Source organism: Onychomys torridus, chromosome 5, assembly GCF_903995425.1.
Source record: "Onychomys torridus chromosome 5, mOncTor1.1, whole genome shotgun sequence".
Classification (NCBI taxonomy): domain Eukaryota; kingdom Metazoa; phylum Chordata; class Mammalia; order Rodentia; family Cricetidae; genus Onychomys; species Onychomys torridus.
Genome location: NC_050447.1, coordinates 21,838,933 through 21,858,662, shown reverse-complemented (window position 1 = coordinate 21,858,662; position 19,730 = coordinate 21,838,933). Strand labels below are relative to the sequence as shown.

The window sequence follows — 19,730 nt, the reverse complement described above, 5'->3', positions numbered from 1 at the left end:
GGCATGTGCCTGGAATCCCAGCACTCTGGAGTAGAGGCAGGAGAATCAGAAGTTCGAATCAGTTCTTGGTTACAGAGCAAGTTCAAGTCCAGCCTGGACTACATGAGACTCTGTCAGAAGGAAGGAAAGAGAGAGGGAGGGAAGGAGGGAGGGAAGGAGGGAAGGAGGGAAGGGAGGGAGGGAAAGAGGGAGGGAGGGAGGGAAGGAAGAAGGGAAGGGGGAAGGGAGGGAGGGAGGGAAGGAAGAAGGGAAGGGGGAAGGGAGGGAGGGAGGGAAGGAAGAAGGGAAGGGGGAGGGAGGGAGGGAGGGAAGGAAGAAGGGAAGGGGGAAGGGAGGAAGGGAGGGAGGGAGGGAGGGAGGGAGGAAGGGAGGGAGAGAATGCTGGAGGGTGCCCCCTAGAGTGAGAATACTGCTTTGCGATTGGATGCTTCCTGTCAGTTGTTCCGGAGTCCCCAGGAAAACCATGGACTGTATAATCAAAGAACCTTAGCGACCCTGGTTCTAAAAACCACTGAGAACACCTAGGCGCCATCAATGAAAAGCAACAGGAGTGAGAGCTGAAGAAACGTGCATTACGGTGCAGGCTCAGAGGATCCTGTCGTCCCCAGGGTGGGCTCCCACTCTCCTGTCTGGGGGAAGGAGAAGGGTTTGGGCATGGTTGCCCCAATGGTCTGGAGAGACTGCTAAGATGTGCACCCAGTGCTGGGACTCAATTCGCTTACAAATCAAAGACTGCAGTTTACCGCTTGGTCATCAAGAAAAAGCTTTTTAAAAGGAGATAGAATCTTCCAGAGACTTCCATGCAACTTCAAGGCCCAGAAGGTGTATCTGTCGGCGTTCAGCCAGTTTGGAAACACACAATCTTCTTCAGGGGACCAGCAGATATAATGAATCAGTATGAAGCAGGACGCGGAGCTGGAGAGGGTGAGTTCGGACTCCACCCCCACACCCTCGGCTCTGGTCAGGAACCGCTGCACTGGGTATCACTGGCAATAAAAGGTGAGCACATTCTCCTGGTTGCCTCGTATAAGGATGACGGGAGGTCTGAGGTCCTGGGACAGGGTCTCCAGCCAGGCCATGTACAGCGAACTGGGGCACTTCCCCTTCCTTCCGATGGGCAAGGTGCTGTAGGAGGAAGAGGAGTGGCAGAGAAATTACCCAGGGCTTCCCCACACAGCCCGGCCCACGCCTTGTTCTCTGAACAGTCCATCAGCTTCCTGCTTGTTCATGGTTCCTTCCCACTTTTTTATTTTTATTTCTTTTCCGGTTCTTCCAGACAGGGTTTCTCTGTGTAGCTTTTTTGGTGCCTGTCCTGGAACTCACTTTGTAGACCAGGCTGGCCTTGAACTCACAGAGATCCACCTGCCTCTGCCTCTCGAGTGCTGGGACTAAAGGCGTGTGCCACCATTGCCCGGCCTCCTTCCCACTCACTCTAAGACCTCGATGCTGTCCTTCAGAGTTCCTCAGAATACCTAGAGTCACAAACCTTGGCAGTTGATGCTCTTGACACTTGGGAAATGATCATGCCCTGCTCTGGGAGGCTCCTTTGAATCATCCAGGTTTTTGCTTGATGGTAGCTCTTCTGATTGACCACACCTTCCCATCCAATCCCCATTTGGCTGTTTTCACAGCCCTTACCAATCTTTTTTTTTTTGGGGGGGGGGGGGGGTCGAGACAGGGTTTCTCTGTAGCTTTTGGAGCCTTTCCTGGACTAGCTCTGTAGCCCAGGCTGGCCTCGAACTCACAGAGATCCACCTGCCTCTGCCTCCCTAGTGCTGGGATTACAGGCGTGGGCCACCACTGCCTGGCTCTTCCCAATCTTAAAGGTGTCTTTAGTTGTATTTCTTTGTTGTCTGAGTCCCCCGTTAGAATATGTGCCCCAATATATCCACCTGCAGGTTCAGTTTACCTGGCCTCTTCCTTCTGTGCCTAGAATACACTCTGAGAGAGGCAGGTTCAGAAGATGTTTGCTGAGTAGGAGAGGCCACCCCACGAGGTCACTAGCACCATGGCAGGCTTGCCTTTCCAGCACCACAGTAGGATGTGCTTGTGTGCTGGAGCTACATGCCCTGGTCCTGCCCCCTGGCCAAGGGAGGTGTCAGGACAGATTCCAGCATGGCCTCTTGAGGCCCCATTGTCCCAATTGCACAACATCAGGCAAATAACAAGATGTCCTAGAATGCTGTTCAGTCATGTTTGGCTGTTTAGATCAGAAAGTGACTTTTCTACCATCTTAACGATTCTAATGATGCACTGGGAGTGTGTACCAGTGCCTAGGGTTCGGCTTCTGGGAAATACAGCCTCCCACAGAACCAGCTGTGGTGCGTGAAGTTGGGATACCAGTGCTTACATGGGACTTGGAAATCTACCAGTCCCTCCATAGGCACTGTTTCATCTGAGCATTAGCCTAGCCCGGCAGCGGACGGTGGCCCAGTGGTACGCCAGGCCAGCTGGAGCAGCCAGCCAGGCAGATTTGAACTGTGGTTCAGAGTTCAGAATCTGACCCCACAGAAGCTGTCTTGCCCGACTGGCCCTGAGCCTCAGGGTTCTTTAAAGTGAGAGGTACGACCCTCATGGGCTGTCTGTGGGCACACACAGGGTGCAGGTGCTAGAGCTGGGCCCCCAGCCAGGTCTCTAGACCTTTCTACCAGCGGCATCTGCTTGCTACAGCCTCACATGCCCACTAAGCACCTGCGGTCACTAACTAAAATGCAGGGTCACAACACCAGTGGGACGGCCACTGCCCTGTGTTTAAAAAGCGAGGACCCAAGGAGCAGGAAAGGTGCGTGGGAACAAGGACGTCTGCGTCCTAAACAACTGTCATCTTCCTTCAAAGTGTTTGGTGACAGTCTGTGGGAGGACATGGGAGAGGAGAAGGCCAAGTTTAGACTTCGCAGGTACTCCTGAGGCTGGGAACACTGCTAATGCTACATTATCTTTGGGAACCAATTTACCAACTTTAAAGGCCACAGGGCACAGGTGCCTGCCATTTCAGAGCCCAGAAACACTCAGGGTTCCTACAGTATGCCTGGGCATGAAGTTCTCTCCCTCAGTGGAGCCTGTGGCCCTGTCCCAGGGACAGCTCACTCAAGCACTAACCAATGTCACGCTGGCTCTTGCCAACAGGATATGCTCTCCTTATCTTTAGAACAAAAACGGGGGACAAAACAACTTCTGTTCGAAATCGCAAGGCAATGTTAGGTCAATGTGAGAGCCAGAAGTTAAGTGCCTGAAGAGAGCCAATGGTGACCGGCTGAGTGCCCATCCGCTCCCCATCTGGAAGGTCCTGAGCAGAGGACTCAGTTCTTATGGCAGTGTCCTCGTCTCAAGGAACAGTTAGTGATGATTCTTGAAAGCAGCAAGACCCATACCTACAGTATGCTCGCACATCCACTGGTGGTGAGCAATTACTCTTTGGCATTGAGGAGGGAACCCCTACAGGGAAAGGGTATATCTGGTCTCCACAGGTGCAGAGGCTGAGGGGCTGGTTCCTGTACCAGCTCAATGCTCACACATGGGTGGAGGTGTGGGGGTGCTTGATCAGATAAACCACTGATGACTAGATAGACAGCCAGGTTCTGCCTGCAACCAACACTAGACTAGATGTCCATTGCACCTGGTCCCAGAAAGGATTGCTGCCGTTTGTTGTCCTTAGAATATCTGGTGACAGAGGTGGTGAACCCTTTCCCAGTCCCCTTCTGGGAGAGACTGTATAATTTGCATTTCTAGGGTTCCCAGGTCTAAAGGGGCTGACCTCAACTACACCTTGAGAAATCTGGGCTGGTCTCCAGCTTGGAGAGTTGTCTCTCTCTCTCTCTCTCTCTCTCTCTCTCTCTCTCTCTCTCTCTCTCTCTCTCACACACACACACACACACACACACACACACACACACACATACAGCTCTCTGTCCGCCCCATGGAGTTGGTCCAAGAGCTGGGGCCCTGTTGACAGCTGCAGCTGCTGGCTAGGGTGGGGTTTGTCCAGGTGTCATCTCCAGGGTGACTGGATACACCATTGTTGCTCTCAGCTAATCCTGCTAAGACTGGCTGGTGGATGTTTGACTTCTGTAATTTTGGGGTAGAAGGGAAAGGCAGGGAGAGGTGCCTCTTGGGTAAACTTTATCACCACGGGGCCCCTGAGAGATAGGTTCCTTTTAATAGCAAATAAATGTGGGGTCACAGCACCATGCTTCAGTGGTCATTAGGGAAACCAAGGTTAGAGAGACATGGGCGTCCTTCCCAAGGTTACACAGGGACTTAACAGCTGGTTATAACTGCAAGCCTGCATCTTTAAAGCCCTGGGGAAGCTGCAGCTTGTCCCATCCTTGCACTCTGGAGAGTTCACACCCCACATCCCCACCTGGATAGAGGTCTTGGAGCTTTGGGAATAAAGCCACCTCCACCGCCTTGTACTCTGACTTGGGCTACACCCTGGGCCCAATTGCCTTAGGAACATTCTCTGAGAGGTGTTGGTGACAAAGCAAATCTCCTCCTCAGCGATTTCTCAAAAAAACAATCTCCTGCAGGCCTGGGTAGTGCTGGTACACAATGGGTGTCACCGGACCAGGAGTGTTGTCACATAGGGCCCCACATGAGGGGGGGTCCACACCTGGTCCACACTGGGTGTCACAGTCTGGACTCCTTTTCAATGCTATGAGCCACACAGGAGGGCATTTCAAGGCAGAGTTCAGCTTGGAAACTTCCTGTGTAGGACCCCATTCACTGGCTGGCTGAGAGCTGAATACAGGGAGCCAGCCCTTGAGGAAAAGCATGTGTGGGCTCTGGTGTCCTCTGGGGTGGCCCAGGGAAGGACTGGCAATTGCTTCAGCTCAGATCTCTGTGCTTTGGTGCTAATCTGTCTGACACCATGAATCACTAAGGATTCTTCATGCCTCTCTGTCCTTGGATACATATGAAGTAACTTGCAGGAACAAAGTCAGTAAGCCATTTGCTGTGGTCTGAATAGGCATGAGCAGCTAAAATTCACCCCATAGACATGCTTTCCTCTGCACATAGAGGACAATGGGTGAGAGGTTTAGGAGCTGGGGGTTTAGGGAGGTGATTAGGCCAAGGGGTTAGTGCTCTCTTTACAACATGGCTCTAGAGAGTTCTGTCATGTGAGGACACAAGTACAAGGGTCTCACAGTGACCTGTGAGTCTATGACCAGAAGGCTGGCCTTACCAGATACCAAATTTTCTAGTATTGGACCTCCCATCCTTAAGAACTACAAGAAACCAGCTCCTGTTGCTTACAAGAGACCCGGTGTGTGGTATTTTGTTACAGTTCCAAGTCAAGGACAGACATGATTCCTGAACCTCGGTTGAGGGAGTGTCTAGAACTACAGTTTGAGTACCATCCAAGAAGACAGACCCTTGTCCCCACAGTCTGGCCTGGGACATCATACTCAGCGGGTTTCTCATCACTCTAACCTTTAGTTGCTGACCAAACTCTGTGGTAGAGTTAAATAGAGCACCACTGCCTTCCATGCTAAGGAACTGGCTGGTGCCGTTTGACCCCTGTGGGCCTGCAGACAAGGCTGAAGGGCCAGACTCTCGGGAATCGGGGTTCTGATGGCATGCTTAATCCTGGTCCCACAGTGTTTGCCCTCGGCCCTCGCCTGTCACTCTTCTGTTTATCTGCTAGAAGGCTGGGGCATTTTTGGTCCTTGCCCATTTGCCACGTTGATCTTCTCAAAGGGGCACTTACACTTCTGCAGGGAACAATGCTGGTGTCTCCTGAAAAGGGAGTATTTCTGTCTGAAGTAGAGACTCCATCTCCTCATGTCACCTTCAAGGGGCTCCTTGGTGGCAGTGTCTTCTTGTGGATCCAATGTCAGATATGGCCTATGGAGTCTAGGGGGCAACCAGGTTGGGAATGGACCACTCCCGAGTCTTGTGCATTCTAAATGCAATAGAGTGCTAAGTTTGAGGCCTCTCTGCAGGAGATAAACATCCTTTGCCACACTCGTACTGCTTGTCCTGGTTAGTCTTTGGTCAACTTGACACAAAGTAGAGTCGGTTTTTTGAGATGAGCACAATTGAGAAAATGTCCTCCATAGACTGGCCTGTGAGCAGGCAAGGCATTTTCTTGATTAATAATTGATGTGGGAGGGCCTAGGCCATGTGGGCAGTGCCATCCCTGGGCTGGTAGTCAGGGGTACTATAAGAAAGCAAAGTGAGTAAGCCAGGAAGAGCAAGCCAGTAAGCAGTACTCCTCCACGGTCTCTGCATCAGCTCCTGCCTCTAGGTTCCTGCTTTTGAGTTCCTGCCCTGACTTCCCTACAGACTTATAAGCTGTGGGTCGAAATAAACATTTTTTTCTCCAACTTGCTTTTGGTTGTGGTGTTTATCACAGCAATAGAAACCCTATTGTAGCACGTGTATTAGCAGATACGGGCTTGCTCTCCAGGGCAGATAACACTTGGCAGGTTTGCCAGGATGTTTAGACTCATGCACACTGTTGAAAGTTCAGGCACCCATCATCTGTGCATGACAGTGACCATCTCATTATCTGGCCTTCCTCCTTAACACACCTCAGGGTTCTAGGAATAAGTTCCCATATCAGAACACACCTTGAAAAGAAGGCCACCTCTTGACAAGTCCATTGTTGCTAACTGCCAGGGAGGCAGAGGTAGAAGGATCCCTGCTGTGAGTCCCATCTGGGGTTTCAACACAAGCTCCCTATGTTAGGCTGGGGCTTTATGTTCTCATGTGGTAGAAGCCCCTACAAATGAAATGTCCTGTCTGAGCAAACAGAGTGCTTGGCCCCCAGCAAGTGTGGGAAAAGCCTTATCATAGTCTGTGTTACCCTAAGCTACAGATGTGAAGGCCTTGGCTGGCCATGTTCTTATTACCGGCCTCAGGGAGATTAGAGCCACATGGAGACCCCTCCTTGCCACTGTCCCTGTCCACATGCTCAGCCCTGGCTAACATCAGAGGGCCGCGCAGGCTGAGTGTGGGTCCAGGGGGAACAGTGTGGCCAGAGAAGCTTCCATTCCTGTTGTCCAGATTGGACACTCCAATCATTAAGGGATGGCAAATAGCTAATAAGGGTTGGGCAATTTCCAAACTGGGAGACACACTCACTGGCTTCTGGGATGACCTGCCTCCATTTGCCAAGCCTGTTTGGCAGGAAAAGGAGCACACAGGAGACAGCAAGGAAGATCAGCAATGCCTGGGACACATGAGGCCTGTGACCTGCCAGCAGACACTCGGGCCAGTGCCGTGAGTCAGACGTTGGACTGGCCATGTTTTCTGAGAATCCACCAGGCTGAGTCTGCAGCATTCTGGGCCCCTTTGGGCCACTACCCTCATCCCAACAGGCCACTCCTCCCGCCAGCCAGATGTGACTTACAGGATGATCAGAGCGGCATCCCGAGAGTAGTCCAGCAAAATCTCATTCAGCCTCACCTGCCGAAGGGACTGGGGCCAAAGAAAGCCAAGGTCACTTCCTACCTCTTCAACAGCACCCCAACCCCAGATCAACTGCATGCAGGATTACTCCCCTAAACAATTCCTGACTCCCCAGCCCCAGGAGAGCCTCCCTGAGCTTCAGCTGTGGCCCTCTGAAAAATGGGTATGATCATGTGCACCCCGGGGGTATGTGGAGGAGATCAAATGAGCTAACTCTTGGCTCAGTACCAGGCAAAGGGCATGTACACCAAAGACCCACTTTATAGAGACCAGGGGACTTTTTAGAGCAGGTGTAGGCCCCCAGTGACAGACTTTGAGAGCACCAGCTTTAGACACCTTGCTTATTCAATACTTTCTGAAGAGCCAGCTGGTGCCAGGCTGGGAAAATCTCCAAAGTCCCTGGGTGTGTGGGGCTGGCTGGGGGACACACCTAAACCTAAGGCCATCTTGGGTCCCTCAGAAATGAGGTCAACACCTGGGACCTGAAAGAGGATGGATACTCAGTGTAGAGAAAGGGACCCGAGGCGAGTGAGTTGGCCCGGTCTGGGGCTCACACCGTCTCACTGTGGACATCACGGATGCCCAATTCTTTGTTGTGAGGGCTGCCCTGTGCCTTATAGGCATTTCTCAGTGCTCCTGGTTTCTATGGAATATGTAATAGCTGTAGCATGCATCCCTTGAGTTGTGACCTCCAAAAATATCTCTAGAGTATTGACAAATGTCCCCACCTGGGGGAGGGTGGCAAAGGGCCCCCGATTCAGGACCACTGATGTAGAGTACTGAGAGGAAAAGAGATCTGCCCCTGGGTGCCTGGCCCTTCCATCTATTCATCCCGCCTAAAAATGCCACTGCAGCCAATGACAAAAGAGCCTCCCCCGGCCGTATACACAGCTCTGGAAGAAGGACTCTGACCCAGCACCATTTACACACTGGGAGGACCAATCTCCCCACCAAGGACAGCATGGGGACCCATGATGTTACGGTTCAGCCCTCTCATGTGACCCAAGGACATCTCAGACACGGGGGAGGGATGGCAGGGGTGGGCCAAGTGGGGATTCCCGAAGCTCACGGAATGAGCCTGGTGAGCCCCTTTCCTCTCTTGCACCTTAATTCTGTTCTTGTTAATCTCCTCGTCTGAGATCTTCCAGGGACAGTCCCTCCTCATCCCAGCCACAGCGGCCTCCTCCTTGAAGCCGTCATTCAGGCGGAAGGGTGCGACCATGTCCTCAAACCGCTTGGTGCTAGAAAGGAAAGTACAGGTGAGGCTGGGCAACAGGGCTTTGTTTCCGGGGGAGCCAGGAACCTGGAGGAAGCTCAAGGTAGGGATACCACCCACGGACATACTCCCCAAGCCGCACCATCCAACTTTGTCATGTATAGTGCACGGCCTATATGTGGCCTCAGCCCTTGACACTTAGGCCTGGCATTCAGCAAATTTTCACACGTCGTCCACTAACCTGGACCCTCCCCTCCTGACCCTACTCAGCACCACGTACTGCTACCCCACTGTCAGCAAGAAAGACTGAAGCCCGTCCTCACTGAACTCCTGGTCAGCTGGTGGGTAGTAAGCGAATAAACGCAAATAAGCAGCTGTTTTAGGAAGATGTGCCCTGAGTCCTGCAACAGGCAATAGCGGGTAAGGAAGGCCTCTCAGCTAGCTGAAGGAAATGTGTCCTTCTGAAGCCAGTTGTATACACAAGACAGAAGGCGCTGGGTGGAAAAACAAACGTGCAAAGGTCCTGAGGCACGGTGTGTCTGGCCCATGTGAAAAGCAGCACAGGAACCAGCGGGGCTGGAAGAAGGGAGGTCAAGCAGAGGGATCTACAGGGCCAGAGCCGGCCCTTCTGTCTGGAACTCCCAACACGGAACTCACTGCTCAGCCTGAGGCTTCTGATTGATGTCCGGAAGGACGTGAACTTCATGAAATCCCAGTCTGAACTTGCTCAGAAGAGAAATGATCCTGGAAGAGGGATGCAGAACTTTAGAACCAGTATCTGCTCGTTCTGATGTTCATTACGCACCTGATGTCTGTGTAGCAGTGAGCAGAAGAGCTGAGGCTCGCACAGGAGGCAAGGTGGCCAGACAGAAATGTGGGTGGAGTAAGTCAGAGAGTGACAAGCAACATGAAAAATATTTGATCGGGATTTCCCAAGTGTCCTCTGGTCAGGAGAAGTCTAGGATGCTGCTAGGTCCCAGACCACACTTTGAGAACTGAAGGGCAAAGGTGGAGGAAGATGAAGAGGGGAACTGAAGGGAGGTGGGAGGGACCAAGACCACAACACACACAAGAGCTAAGAAGAAAACCAAGAGCTACATGCTGTATGGCACCAGGGTGGCATCTGGTGGAGAAGCCCCCTGAGGTCTATGCAGTCAGAAACGACTTCACGTCTGGCTGCCTGGTGCATGGTGAAGGTTGGGATAGGCCCAGGGAGCTGGAACGGAGCAGTGTCCACATTGGAATCACATGGAGATGTCCTTGGGTCACATGAGAGGGCTGAACTGTAACATCATGGATCTCCATGCTGTTCTTGGTGGGGACATTGGCGTATCTTGGAGTATCTTGCAGAACACACCTGTGAACTCCAGCCCAGTTCTGGGTCACAACCTCTAGGCAAAGCATGGACTGGGTGATGCCCCCAAGATGTGATGTGTCCACCAAGCTGAGGCCTGCTGGACTCACTGGAGGGGGAAGCCAGTGAGCAAATGCGGTGGATGAAATGACTGGGAGAGTATGGAACATCCCAGGAAGGGGGAGTCTAAAGGCCCAGGCTGGGACCCCTACACCATGACCCCTGCTGGCTCTTGAACTGCGGAGTGGGACTTTACATTTCTTTTCTAGATTCATTTTTTATTTACACATCTACATGTGTCTTTCTGTGTGTGTATGCCATGTGTGTCAGGGTGTCCAAGAAGGCCAGAAGATGTCTGATCCCCTGGAACTAAAGTTATAGGCAGTGCGAGTTGCCTGTGTGGGTGCTGGGACTCCAACTTGGGTACTGCATAAAAGCAGTGAGTACTATAAACTGCTGAACCATCTCTCCAGCCCCCTCAGCCCGCTAGGCCTTTTTTTGTTTGTTTGTTTGTTTGTTGTTTGTTTGTTTTGTTTTTTGAGACAGAGTTTCTTTGTTAGCCCTGGCTGTCCTAGAACTGGATCTGTAGACCAGGCTGGCCTCAAACTCAGAGGTCCATGTACTTCTGCCTCCAGAGTGCTGGGATTAAAGGCGTGTGTCACCACTGCCCAACTTGGTTTAGGTTTTGAGACTAAGTCTCCTGTTGCTCAGGCTGGCTTACAACTCACTATAGCCAAGGATGACCGTGAACTTCTGACTCTTCTGCCTCTGCTTCCCCAGCACTTCGCAGCACACTTTCTGAGTGTTGCATTCAAGGCTTTGCACACATTCAGCAAACATAGCCAGCTGCGCTACATTCCCAGAAGTAGGGTTGTAAAAGCTGAGCTGTGTAGCCTCATCCTGGTACACATCAGGGGCCCAGCAGGCCTGGGGTCATAGAGACAGCAGATCGCATAACCCATAAGTGGCAGTTGGGACAGAAGGGTTTTTATCACCGCTGTGAGAGGGACCTGCTGTTACCTGACAGGGCCACCTTGAGCTAAGCCAACCTCACGGAACCCAGCTGCCACCCAGAGCTGGGACAGGAAGCCAAGACTGCTGCAGAGCCTTCTGGTCTGTTTACTCTTTATAGGTCCTGAAAGCCAGGTGCTGCTGTCCTCAACACTGCTCTTGGCCTTGCCAAGGAAGGATATTTCATTGGTAAAGTTCTCACTGAGTGTAGGGGGAGGAGGGAGGAGACAAGTACCGTACTGCTGGGCCCCCCAAACTCAGAGGGGGACTAGAAGAAGAAAGGACAGAGGTGGAGTCTTGGTGCAGGAGGAGTGGTGCAGGTCAGGGGTCGCCTTCCATCCTGTCCTTGGGGCATGTGGACCTGTGCTAGAGCCTGCAGCAGGCTCTTCTCTTTGGGCAAACTGCCTGGATTTGCCTGAGCAGGTCTCGTGTACGACCTTTAATCTCAATTCCCCTCGCTGGAAAGTCAGCGTCGCCCAGCCCCTCCCTACATCTCATGCCAGCTGGACACCTCCGCGGCCACACCTCTGTGTACTTCTGTGTCTATTTAAGACAAGTCACAGTCTGCCTTAGTGCTGTGATTTGCATACTGTTTACCCCAGGAGCTCAGGTTAAGATTTAATCCTCAGTGTGTGGGGGTGAGATCATGAAACAGAATCCTGTTCTGGTGTTTAGGATTGGACCAGGTTGTTGGGTTTGCATCTCATGATTGAACTGAACTTTGGTGGCTTCTTGAGAAAAAGGGGGACACACATACACACACACACACCCTGCCTGTATCTTGCCATGTGATGTCCTTTGTCACCAACACCTCAAGTCGTTGCCAGCAAGAAGGCCATCACCAGATGCAGCCCTTTGACTGAACCTCAGAACCGTGAACCAAGGGAACCTCTTTTCTTTATAAGACAGCCTGCCTCGGGTGTTTTGTTACAGTCATTAAAAAAGGGTAAAGTAAGATACATTTCAGAAGCAAATTTTATCTTAACTAAAACAGAAAACAACACTTGTTGCCAGAAAGAAGTAACACTGAAATAAAGGTGACAGTGTCACCAAATTCTGGCCATGTGATGGCATTGCCTGCCAGGCCAATGAGTCAGGCTTGCTCTGTTTGCTTAAACAGAGCAAATGAGTTCAAGGATAGGCTAGCTTTACACCAAAATCTCCTGCCAAATCAGCCAGAGACCCGAGAGGAAATTAAAAGTCCCTTCTCTCCAAGAGACTGAGTGTGATCCCCATTATTTGTTACTGCATCTCCTGGCCATCTCATGTCTCTCTGTGAGCCTACACCCTACTCAGGGGACAGTGTCAGAAAGGGTTCTAATCTTGCTTCACTTACCTCTGTCCTGCCTTGCACGTGAGTCTGTCCGTAAAAAGTCTCGTGGTTTCAGTACTTACCACCTGCCCCTATCATAGCAAGCACCAGGGCACCTGGGTCATCTCAAGGTGGCATAGGAAACCAAGCATTTTGGAAATGGAGAGAGCTCCTGCCTGAGCCCCAGACACCATTGCTGTGGGCTGGAGAGAGCTGGCCTGGGCTTTGGGACAATCTCAGGGCCACCCAGGGGCACAGGTAGAGGGTACAGGGATAGGGAGTCAGGCAGCCTCAGGGAGGCAAGATGGCAGGTCAGTACAGCCCCGTGGTCCCCACTTACGCCTTTCTCTCTTCATCCATCCTGTTGATCTGGCCCCCAACAAACACCCGGATCTTGCATTTGCCCCATCTCTTCTTGCGGTGCAGGAGATAGGGGATGAGGAGGGTGAGGCCTGTCAGGGACAATCCCCAGGAGCCAAGAGGAGCAGACTCAGGATAGAGCTTTGTGTGTTTCCACCCCACATTGCCGCAGCGAAACCCTCCCCACTCTGGACCTTAGCTCCTCACAGTGGAGGAACTCACCAGACTAAACCCACTGACCATGGCGCTCAGTGGGGCTGGGGTTTATTTGGCTAATGTGGGAGGCGATAGATAGATAGATAGATAGATAGATAGATAGATAGATAGATAGATAGTTTCTTTGTGTAGGTAGCTCTAGCTGTCCTGAAACTCATTCTGCAGACCAGGTTGGCCTTGAACTCAGAGATCTGCCTGCCTCTGCCTCCTGGTTATTTGGCCTTTTTGAGACAAGGTTTTATAATGCAGCTGAGGCCGGCTTTGAACTCTTGATCCTCCTGCCTCTACCTCCCAAGTGCTGGGATTGTAGGTATGTGATACCACATCCAACCAATGAGGTAGTTTTAAATAGCAAGCTGTCACAGAGCACTTGGTGCATGAGGGTGATGAGTTCGCCTGGGAACATCCGAACGGTCTATTTCCTGAAAACTGAACATCCGACCCGTGAGTAGGAGCCGGTGCTTCCTGTCATCTCTCCATACTTGGCCAAGGCCCAGCCACCATGCGGTCAGCATATGCTACTCTGTGCCTCAGTTTCCCTATTTTGGAGAAAAAGGCTGCATTGGGCTAGCCCACAAGAACACTTGCTGCCGGGCATAGATTCATACATTCCAGCCTGCCTGAGTGTCATTCAGCAATGAACTACACAGGTGCTCTTGGATATCCACAGGGGAATTAGCTCTAGGACCTTCTACAGTGTGGTGCAGAATCTATGTGGAACCTACACGTGGCCTTGCATATCCCTTAGGTCACCTCCTATCACACCTGCCTCAAACCTTGTACCGTGAAAATCGCTCCTGGGTTTTATTGTGAAGGAAATGGCGACAGGAAGTTAGTTTGTATATATTTGATGCAGACATAATTGGCTTTTTTCCCTTCTTCCTTATTTTGATCTATATTAGAATGGGTTCCAGGACTGACCTGGAACCCACAGACACAGATGGCTGATACGTTCAGTTGGGGGTAGGCCTGTGGTCTCTTGCTGACTCTATCAAAGGTAGCATCATTAAAGCCGAGGGTTTTGTTTTTAAATCAGGACAGGCTAAGGCCTCTGTCCACTTTGCTGGCGTCTGGGTCCTACCAGAGGCCTCGGCAAGTACAGCCTAGAAGGGCAGGTCATAAGATGCAGAGACCTGGAAGACAGAAACTCCCAGGGGACAGGGACGGGTCTGGGGGGACCTGACCTCCATCATCAAACAGCCAGTAGATGTCGATGGTCTTCTTGCCTTGCTCCGACTGGAAGATGGTGCTGGCCTGCTCCTCCTGTACCAATGCCTCGGGGGCTGCTGAAGAAGGGGCAGGTCTGGGCCAGCAGGCTCACTTCCAGGACCTCCCTGAAAACAGCCGGCTTTCCCAGTGAGGTGGGCTGGCCACTGTCACCAAGGTGGGCGTGCAGTGGCCAGAGGCATTCTGCAGGCCTGGCCGGACACAGCTAATGTCCTTTCCCATGCTTCTTAGAGTATTGTGTGAGCCCATTGCCAGCTCCCAGATCCACTCCCCCGGAACCTGAGGACCCTGGGGGACTACTGTTTGGAGAACGCTCTTCCTTCTTTGCAGCATCCCTGTTCAGATGGAACCTGCCCTTCTTCTCCCCCTCACAAATGCAGCAGGACATCCTTGCACCTGCTGCCAGTTTCCCTCAGTGCAGGTGCCCCTGAAAGAAGGGGGCAACATGCAGTCCTCTCTGCAGATGATTGAGAGGAGAGAGAGCTGGACCTTGAGCCCACAGCCCCAGAGTCATCACTGGGCTGGCCATCTTCAACGGAAACTCAAAACCCACAGTATCCCAGCCTCACTTATTAGGACACTGCTGTCACAAGAGAAAGCCATTTACTCTTGGCCAAGTGCCCAGATGTTCTGACGCTAGCATCCCCCTAGCACAAGAGAACCCTGATCCTCTGAGTCAGGGAACTGACCCGTGACAGACACAGATGGCCTAGCCCTGCTGCCCACTGGCTCCCATGCCTTCCTCTGCTGGGTCAAACTTTTTTTTAACTGTAAAAAGATGGGGTTGGGGATTTAGCTCAGTGGAAGAGCGCTTGCCTAGCAAGCACAAGGCCCTGGGTTCGATCCTCAGCTGAAAAAAAAAAATAGCTGGGGATAGCTGGGCTACAGGTACTCCTGCCTGGGATGCTGGGACCCTCACCTCCTGGAGTTCCTCTAACGCTAAAAGTAAGTCCCCCTCACTCTTCCCTGGGGTAACTGACCGCTGCTTGTTTCCCTTTGCCCTGGCTTCCACCTGCCGCCGCCCCCCCCCAAGCCAGCTGTTTTGACTTCTGCTCCTCCGCAGTCACATCACCTCAGGGTGGAGGGTGCTCCACCTGAGCCACTCTCTCCAGCTCCACCCTCCTCAGCAGCAGGCAGGTCTTGTCCTCAGAGAGGCCTCTGAGCACCCTGCATCCATCTCCTCAGGACACTTTCCTGTCTGAGGTGACCTGTGTGCCCACCATGACAAGCACCGGCTTTGTCCCCAGAGGCAGCACCCTGGGTGGGGAGAGGCTTCGCTGGTTACCTGCCTAGAGCAGTCACAGTAGCTTGGCTGCTGACTCTGGCAGTGACTACATAAATATTTACTCTTTAGATGCTGTGGGAAGGCATGTCCTTGGCCCCTGGCGACAATGTCCCTGCCAGCAAAGAACAGAGTCTTGCCTGCGTGTCTGCCGGTCCGGACCTCTCTTTGTCTTTCCCACATCTAACCATCACTAACTGAGACTCTCCACAGCCAGGTACAGCTTCCAAATGCTGAAAACGTGTTCCTCTTCTGAGCCCCAAGGACATACGGAGATCTCGAGGAGGCCCAGTGCCCATGGCCTTTACGTATTTTCCTTGTGGTGTCTCTATATGGGTGGCCTCCTCCTCTTCGCCTTTTTTCTCTCAGATCCTCTTCACCCACATGGTTATCCGAGCACGACAGTGACGTGGGGGAGTTCTAGTTCCCTGTCTGCCCCTAGCTGGAAGCATGACCTTGACCTGGTCGCTTCCCTATACTGGGTCTCATTTCTGTTTGGAAACAAATGGGCTCCAAAGAACCATAAAGGACTGGCTATCTACAAGTTGGTGACTTCACTAATTTCTCCCTCTCTTCCTTGCACTGCTTAAAAGAGCCATTGGTTTTTGACAGGAGCAGATTAGGTGCAGCGTGTACTCACTGTGCATCTGCGTCACCTCAGAGACGTTGAGGCCCTCACGCATCCTCATGACACACACACCATAGTTGAAGTCAAAGGCATCACTGGAAAGGAGATGTGGGATCAAGCTGCTGGCCCTGTGACCTGGCTCCCAGGAGACCCAATGTCTAGTGTTGGTCTGTGGGCCTCAGTTTCCCTATGTGTATTGTATACAGGCAAAACTGGAGAGTCATCTGTGACACTCCTGGGGAAATCAAGTTGGGCCTACTTCATGTCACACCCATTCCTTCTTATCAGTTGACTTTGTCAACCTCGCTGCCACGAGTGAGGCTTGGGGACTCTAACTTCCACTTACACAGGAAAACCTGTCCTGGGGTGAGAGCAACCTCCTCATAGTCAGACAGTAAAGAACTGAGTAGCTGGCACTAGGGTTATATGGCCGGAACTGTAAACTGATGGACAGATGTGCACACAGGAATAGCCTCCCTCACGTGACAATACTGAGGCCTCCCCGAGGGTCGTCTGGCCCACAGGGCTAAGCTCCCTCAACAGATTCCTCCAATTACACATCTCTGGACTGCCTTGGACACTGGAGCAGCAGTGAGCCTGGGGGCCAGATTTTCAACCCCATATCACAATTGTGTCAAGCAGCTGGGGTGACAGCTGAGTCCCATAGAGGGTTAACAGCAGGCCCAGATGTAGGTCCCAGAGCCTCAAGGCTCAGCTTGTGTTTTGATGGTACTTTCCCTCTGTGTGGCAGAGCAGTGGAAAAGCAATCCAGACGGGTGTTCCCTACACTCCAAAGGAAAGAGCTGGAGGTGCTGAGGCTCAGAGTTCATGTTCGAAGCCCTCAAGGACTCTCCTTGGGCCGGTTTCCCACCTCTGCTTGCGTCCCACCCAAGAGCTCGCGAGTGGGGAACTGTGAGCCTTCAAGGATTTATTTCTGTTTAACAACCACTATTCTCAGCTACTCTGGAAAGCTGACTGGTCCAGCAACCCTGGGCCTGCATTCTGAGGGGCATGCTTGCCCAGAGCTTGCCACAGTCTCCACTGCTCCCTAGAGTCCCAAATCTGGCCCACTCCACTCTGTGCTGCCTGCTCACTTCAGTGTCTGTGAAGGCCAAGGTGAGGCACCCTCTGTCAGTTCCACCTCAGCCTTCACCAGGTGACTACAGGTGTCTGTCTACACTGCCTCTGCTCTGCTTCCCCAGGCCCAGGGAGCCCCAGTGGCCCAAACCAACAGCTCATAGGCTGCACCTTCACGCTCACTCACTGCAGGATGCCAATGTAGTCCTCCACTGTGGCCGGGTGAGCAGACTGCCAATTTTTCTTGAATCCAACCACCAAAATGTTGGGTTTCATTCGCCCCAGCCCCGAGGCCTGCCGGAATAGGGGTGGAGAATCAGTCAGATGATCTGGTACTCAGGCCCTGGGATCAGCAAGGGCTCTGTTCTATGACAAATCACCAGCATGGGGCTATTGTTCATCCCAGCCACCTTTACCTCCCATGCTTCAGGAGCTCAGAGTTCTGTCCAGCCAGAAAGCGTGTCAAGTCAGAGGACTCTTGGGCCACCTAGTCTATATATCCTCTCTCCCCCTTCTCTCTCTTTTGTTGGTCTTCCTGTCTCTGTCTCCAATGTGTGGGGATTACAGGAGTTCACATCCTAACAGGCTCTCTCTCCACCTCTCTCCCCACACCCTCATGACAAGATTCTTTAAAAGATTTGGAGTGAAATCAATATAACAAACTGACCATTTAAGGGTAGGGTATGGTGGTGCACGCCTTTAACCCCAACACCAGAGAGGCAGAGACAGGCAGATCTCTGTGAATTTGAGGATAGCATGGAGGTCTACATAGATAGTTCCAGTTAGCTAGGGCTGCACAGTGAGACCTTGTCTCCAAAAGAAATTAATCATTTCAAAGTGAACAATTCAAAACAAATAAATGCAAATTCATATATACCTGTATATGAGAGAGAGAGAGAGAGAGAGAGAGAGAGGGAAGGAGAGGGAGAGAGAGAGGTATACATGCCTTTAGTAACAGCTACCAAGAGTCTGAGGCAGACAAGGGGTCTGCTCAATGGTAGAGCACTTGCCTAGCACTCAGGAGGCCCTGTACCTGATCCCCAAATACCACTATCCCCATCCCCCCACTCCCCAAAGCTAAAGCAAGAGGATCTTTGCTTGAGCCCACAGAATCTGGGGCATACCAGGCAACATGAGTCAGAAGCTTGTATGCTCTGCATAGTAGTTACTTGTCTCAAACAAAACAAAACAAAGAAACCCACAAAACGACCAAACAGAAAGAAAGAAAACCAAGTGTATGCTTCACTGTCATCCTCTCTATCTGCTTCTAAAATCTAAGTTTTCTGAACCCCTCCCCCAAAGAGACCTCACACATTTTTTTTCATGTTGAGAAACAGTTAAAACCATTGAAAAGGGTTCTCAGACGTTTCACATGAAAACGTGGAGGAGTAAATTCATTGCCCAGTGGAACATTCTGGATGTTAATCTGAGGGATGGTTACACACCACTGTGTGGCGTCCACATACACAAACATTTGTGTAGTTTTTACTTCACTAAATGAAAACTATATCTGAAGAAGTAAGAGGGAAGAGTCACATAGGCCGAGACTTCCAGCTACCTAGGGGGGTGAGGCAGGAGGATTGCACGCCCCAGCCCGCCTGGACTGCAGAGTGAGCTCAAGGCCAGCCTGGACAATTTAGTGAGACTCAGTCTCAAACACTATTTTCTAAGTAAAAAGGGGTCTGTGGATGTAACTTGGTGGTAGAGTCCCAGGACGTTGGGCCTTGCACGCTGCCTCACTGAGGCAGCCCCTGGGAAGCCTGCCAGTGCACCTGCATGAGAATCTGGACGCCACTGCGGAGGTCCTCAGCGATGACGTCTGAGTAGAAGGCCTTGATCCTCCGCTTGTTCAGCCACTTGGTGTGCCCACTGGCAATGTGCTGGAGCTCAGGCACTCTCTGCTTTCCGGGTCCCTGTGGGTGAGGGGCAGGTGGTATCGGGGTTGTCCCCACCAAGCAGCCTGACTCAGCCTTCCTCCCACCCTAGAGGCTCCCCTGAGACTCAGAAGCACCTAGAGGTGTTCTTGATTAGAGGAAAGACAGAAAAAGAGGAATCGAAGCGAAGCGCTATGGCATTGGGTGGTGGAGGTAGGGTCAGCCTCAGCTACATGGTGAACTTGAGCCAGCCTGGGCTTCCTGAAAGAGGGACCTGGCTCTGCTGGATCCCCTTTCCCTGCCCTTCCTATCCCCTGGCAGACATTGCATCCAGGTCCCCTGTCTCCCCAATTCCCATACCCCCGTCTCCCCCACCCCAATTCCCATCAGTGTACAGACGTCCCTCCCACTCCTCACTCCCCCAGAAGCACTCACAATGAGCACATGGCCACAGATCATCAGGCTTAGGTTCTGGGTAAATGTGCTCACAAAGTCCACCAGCGCTGGCCGGAAGTTGGGGGGTCCCGTAAGCACCAGGCACTGGGGGCTAGGAAAAGAGGGAACACAGCATGAGGTGTCAGGAGAGAGCCCTCAGGGCTTCCGTGCTCAAGGTAGGTGGTCCTGGACTCCTGACTCTCGATGGCCCTGGGTGAGGCTGTGTGCACTGGGACACATTTTTCCAGCTGTGACTCTGGGGGTCTTTCAGGTATTTTTGAGGTCATGATACTAAGTCTCCCTGTTCTTCTGGCGTCGACCGACC

General features: G+C 52.1%; 1 protein-coding gene across 5 annotated transcripts in view; it reads right to left on the bottom strand.

Moving 5' to 3' along the window:
- Window positions 1-746: 746 nt before the first annotated feature.
- The window catches only part of Slc12a3 (solute carrier family 12 member 3), a 35,012-nt gene continuing 16,028 nt past the window's right edge, over window positions 747-19,730 (bottom strand). For 2 of the 5 annotated variants that reach the window (XM_036188422.1, XM_036188423.1), the window contains exons 16-26: window positions 19,406-19,517; window positions 18,869-19,009; window positions 17,284-17,390; window positions 16,032-16,114; window positions 14,824-14,877; window positions 14,067-14,198; window positions 12,647-12,758; window positions 9,287-9,373; window positions 8,519-8,654; window positions 7,355-7,422; window positions 984-1,125 (exon numbers count right to left, since the gene is read on the bottom strand). In XM_036188422.1, coding sequence (XP_036044315.1) covers window positions 984-1,125; window positions 7,355-7,422; window positions 8,519-8,654; window positions 9,287-9,373; window positions 12,647-12,758; window positions 14,067-14,198; window positions 14,824-14,877; window positions 16,032-16,114; window positions 17,284-17,390; window positions 18,869-19,009; window positions 19,406-19,517 — 1,174 coding nt within the window. Of the gene's footprint in view, window positions 1,126-7,354; window positions 7,423-8,518; window positions 8,655-9,286; window positions 9,374-12,646; window positions 12,759-14,066; window positions 14,199-14,823; window positions 14,878-16,031; window positions 16,115-17,283; window positions 17,391-18,868; window positions 19,010-19,405; window positions 19,518-19,730 lie in introns of all 5 variants that reach the window. The other 3 variants (XM_036188425.1, XM_036188426.1, XM_036188424.1) reach the window with 2 other exon arrangements.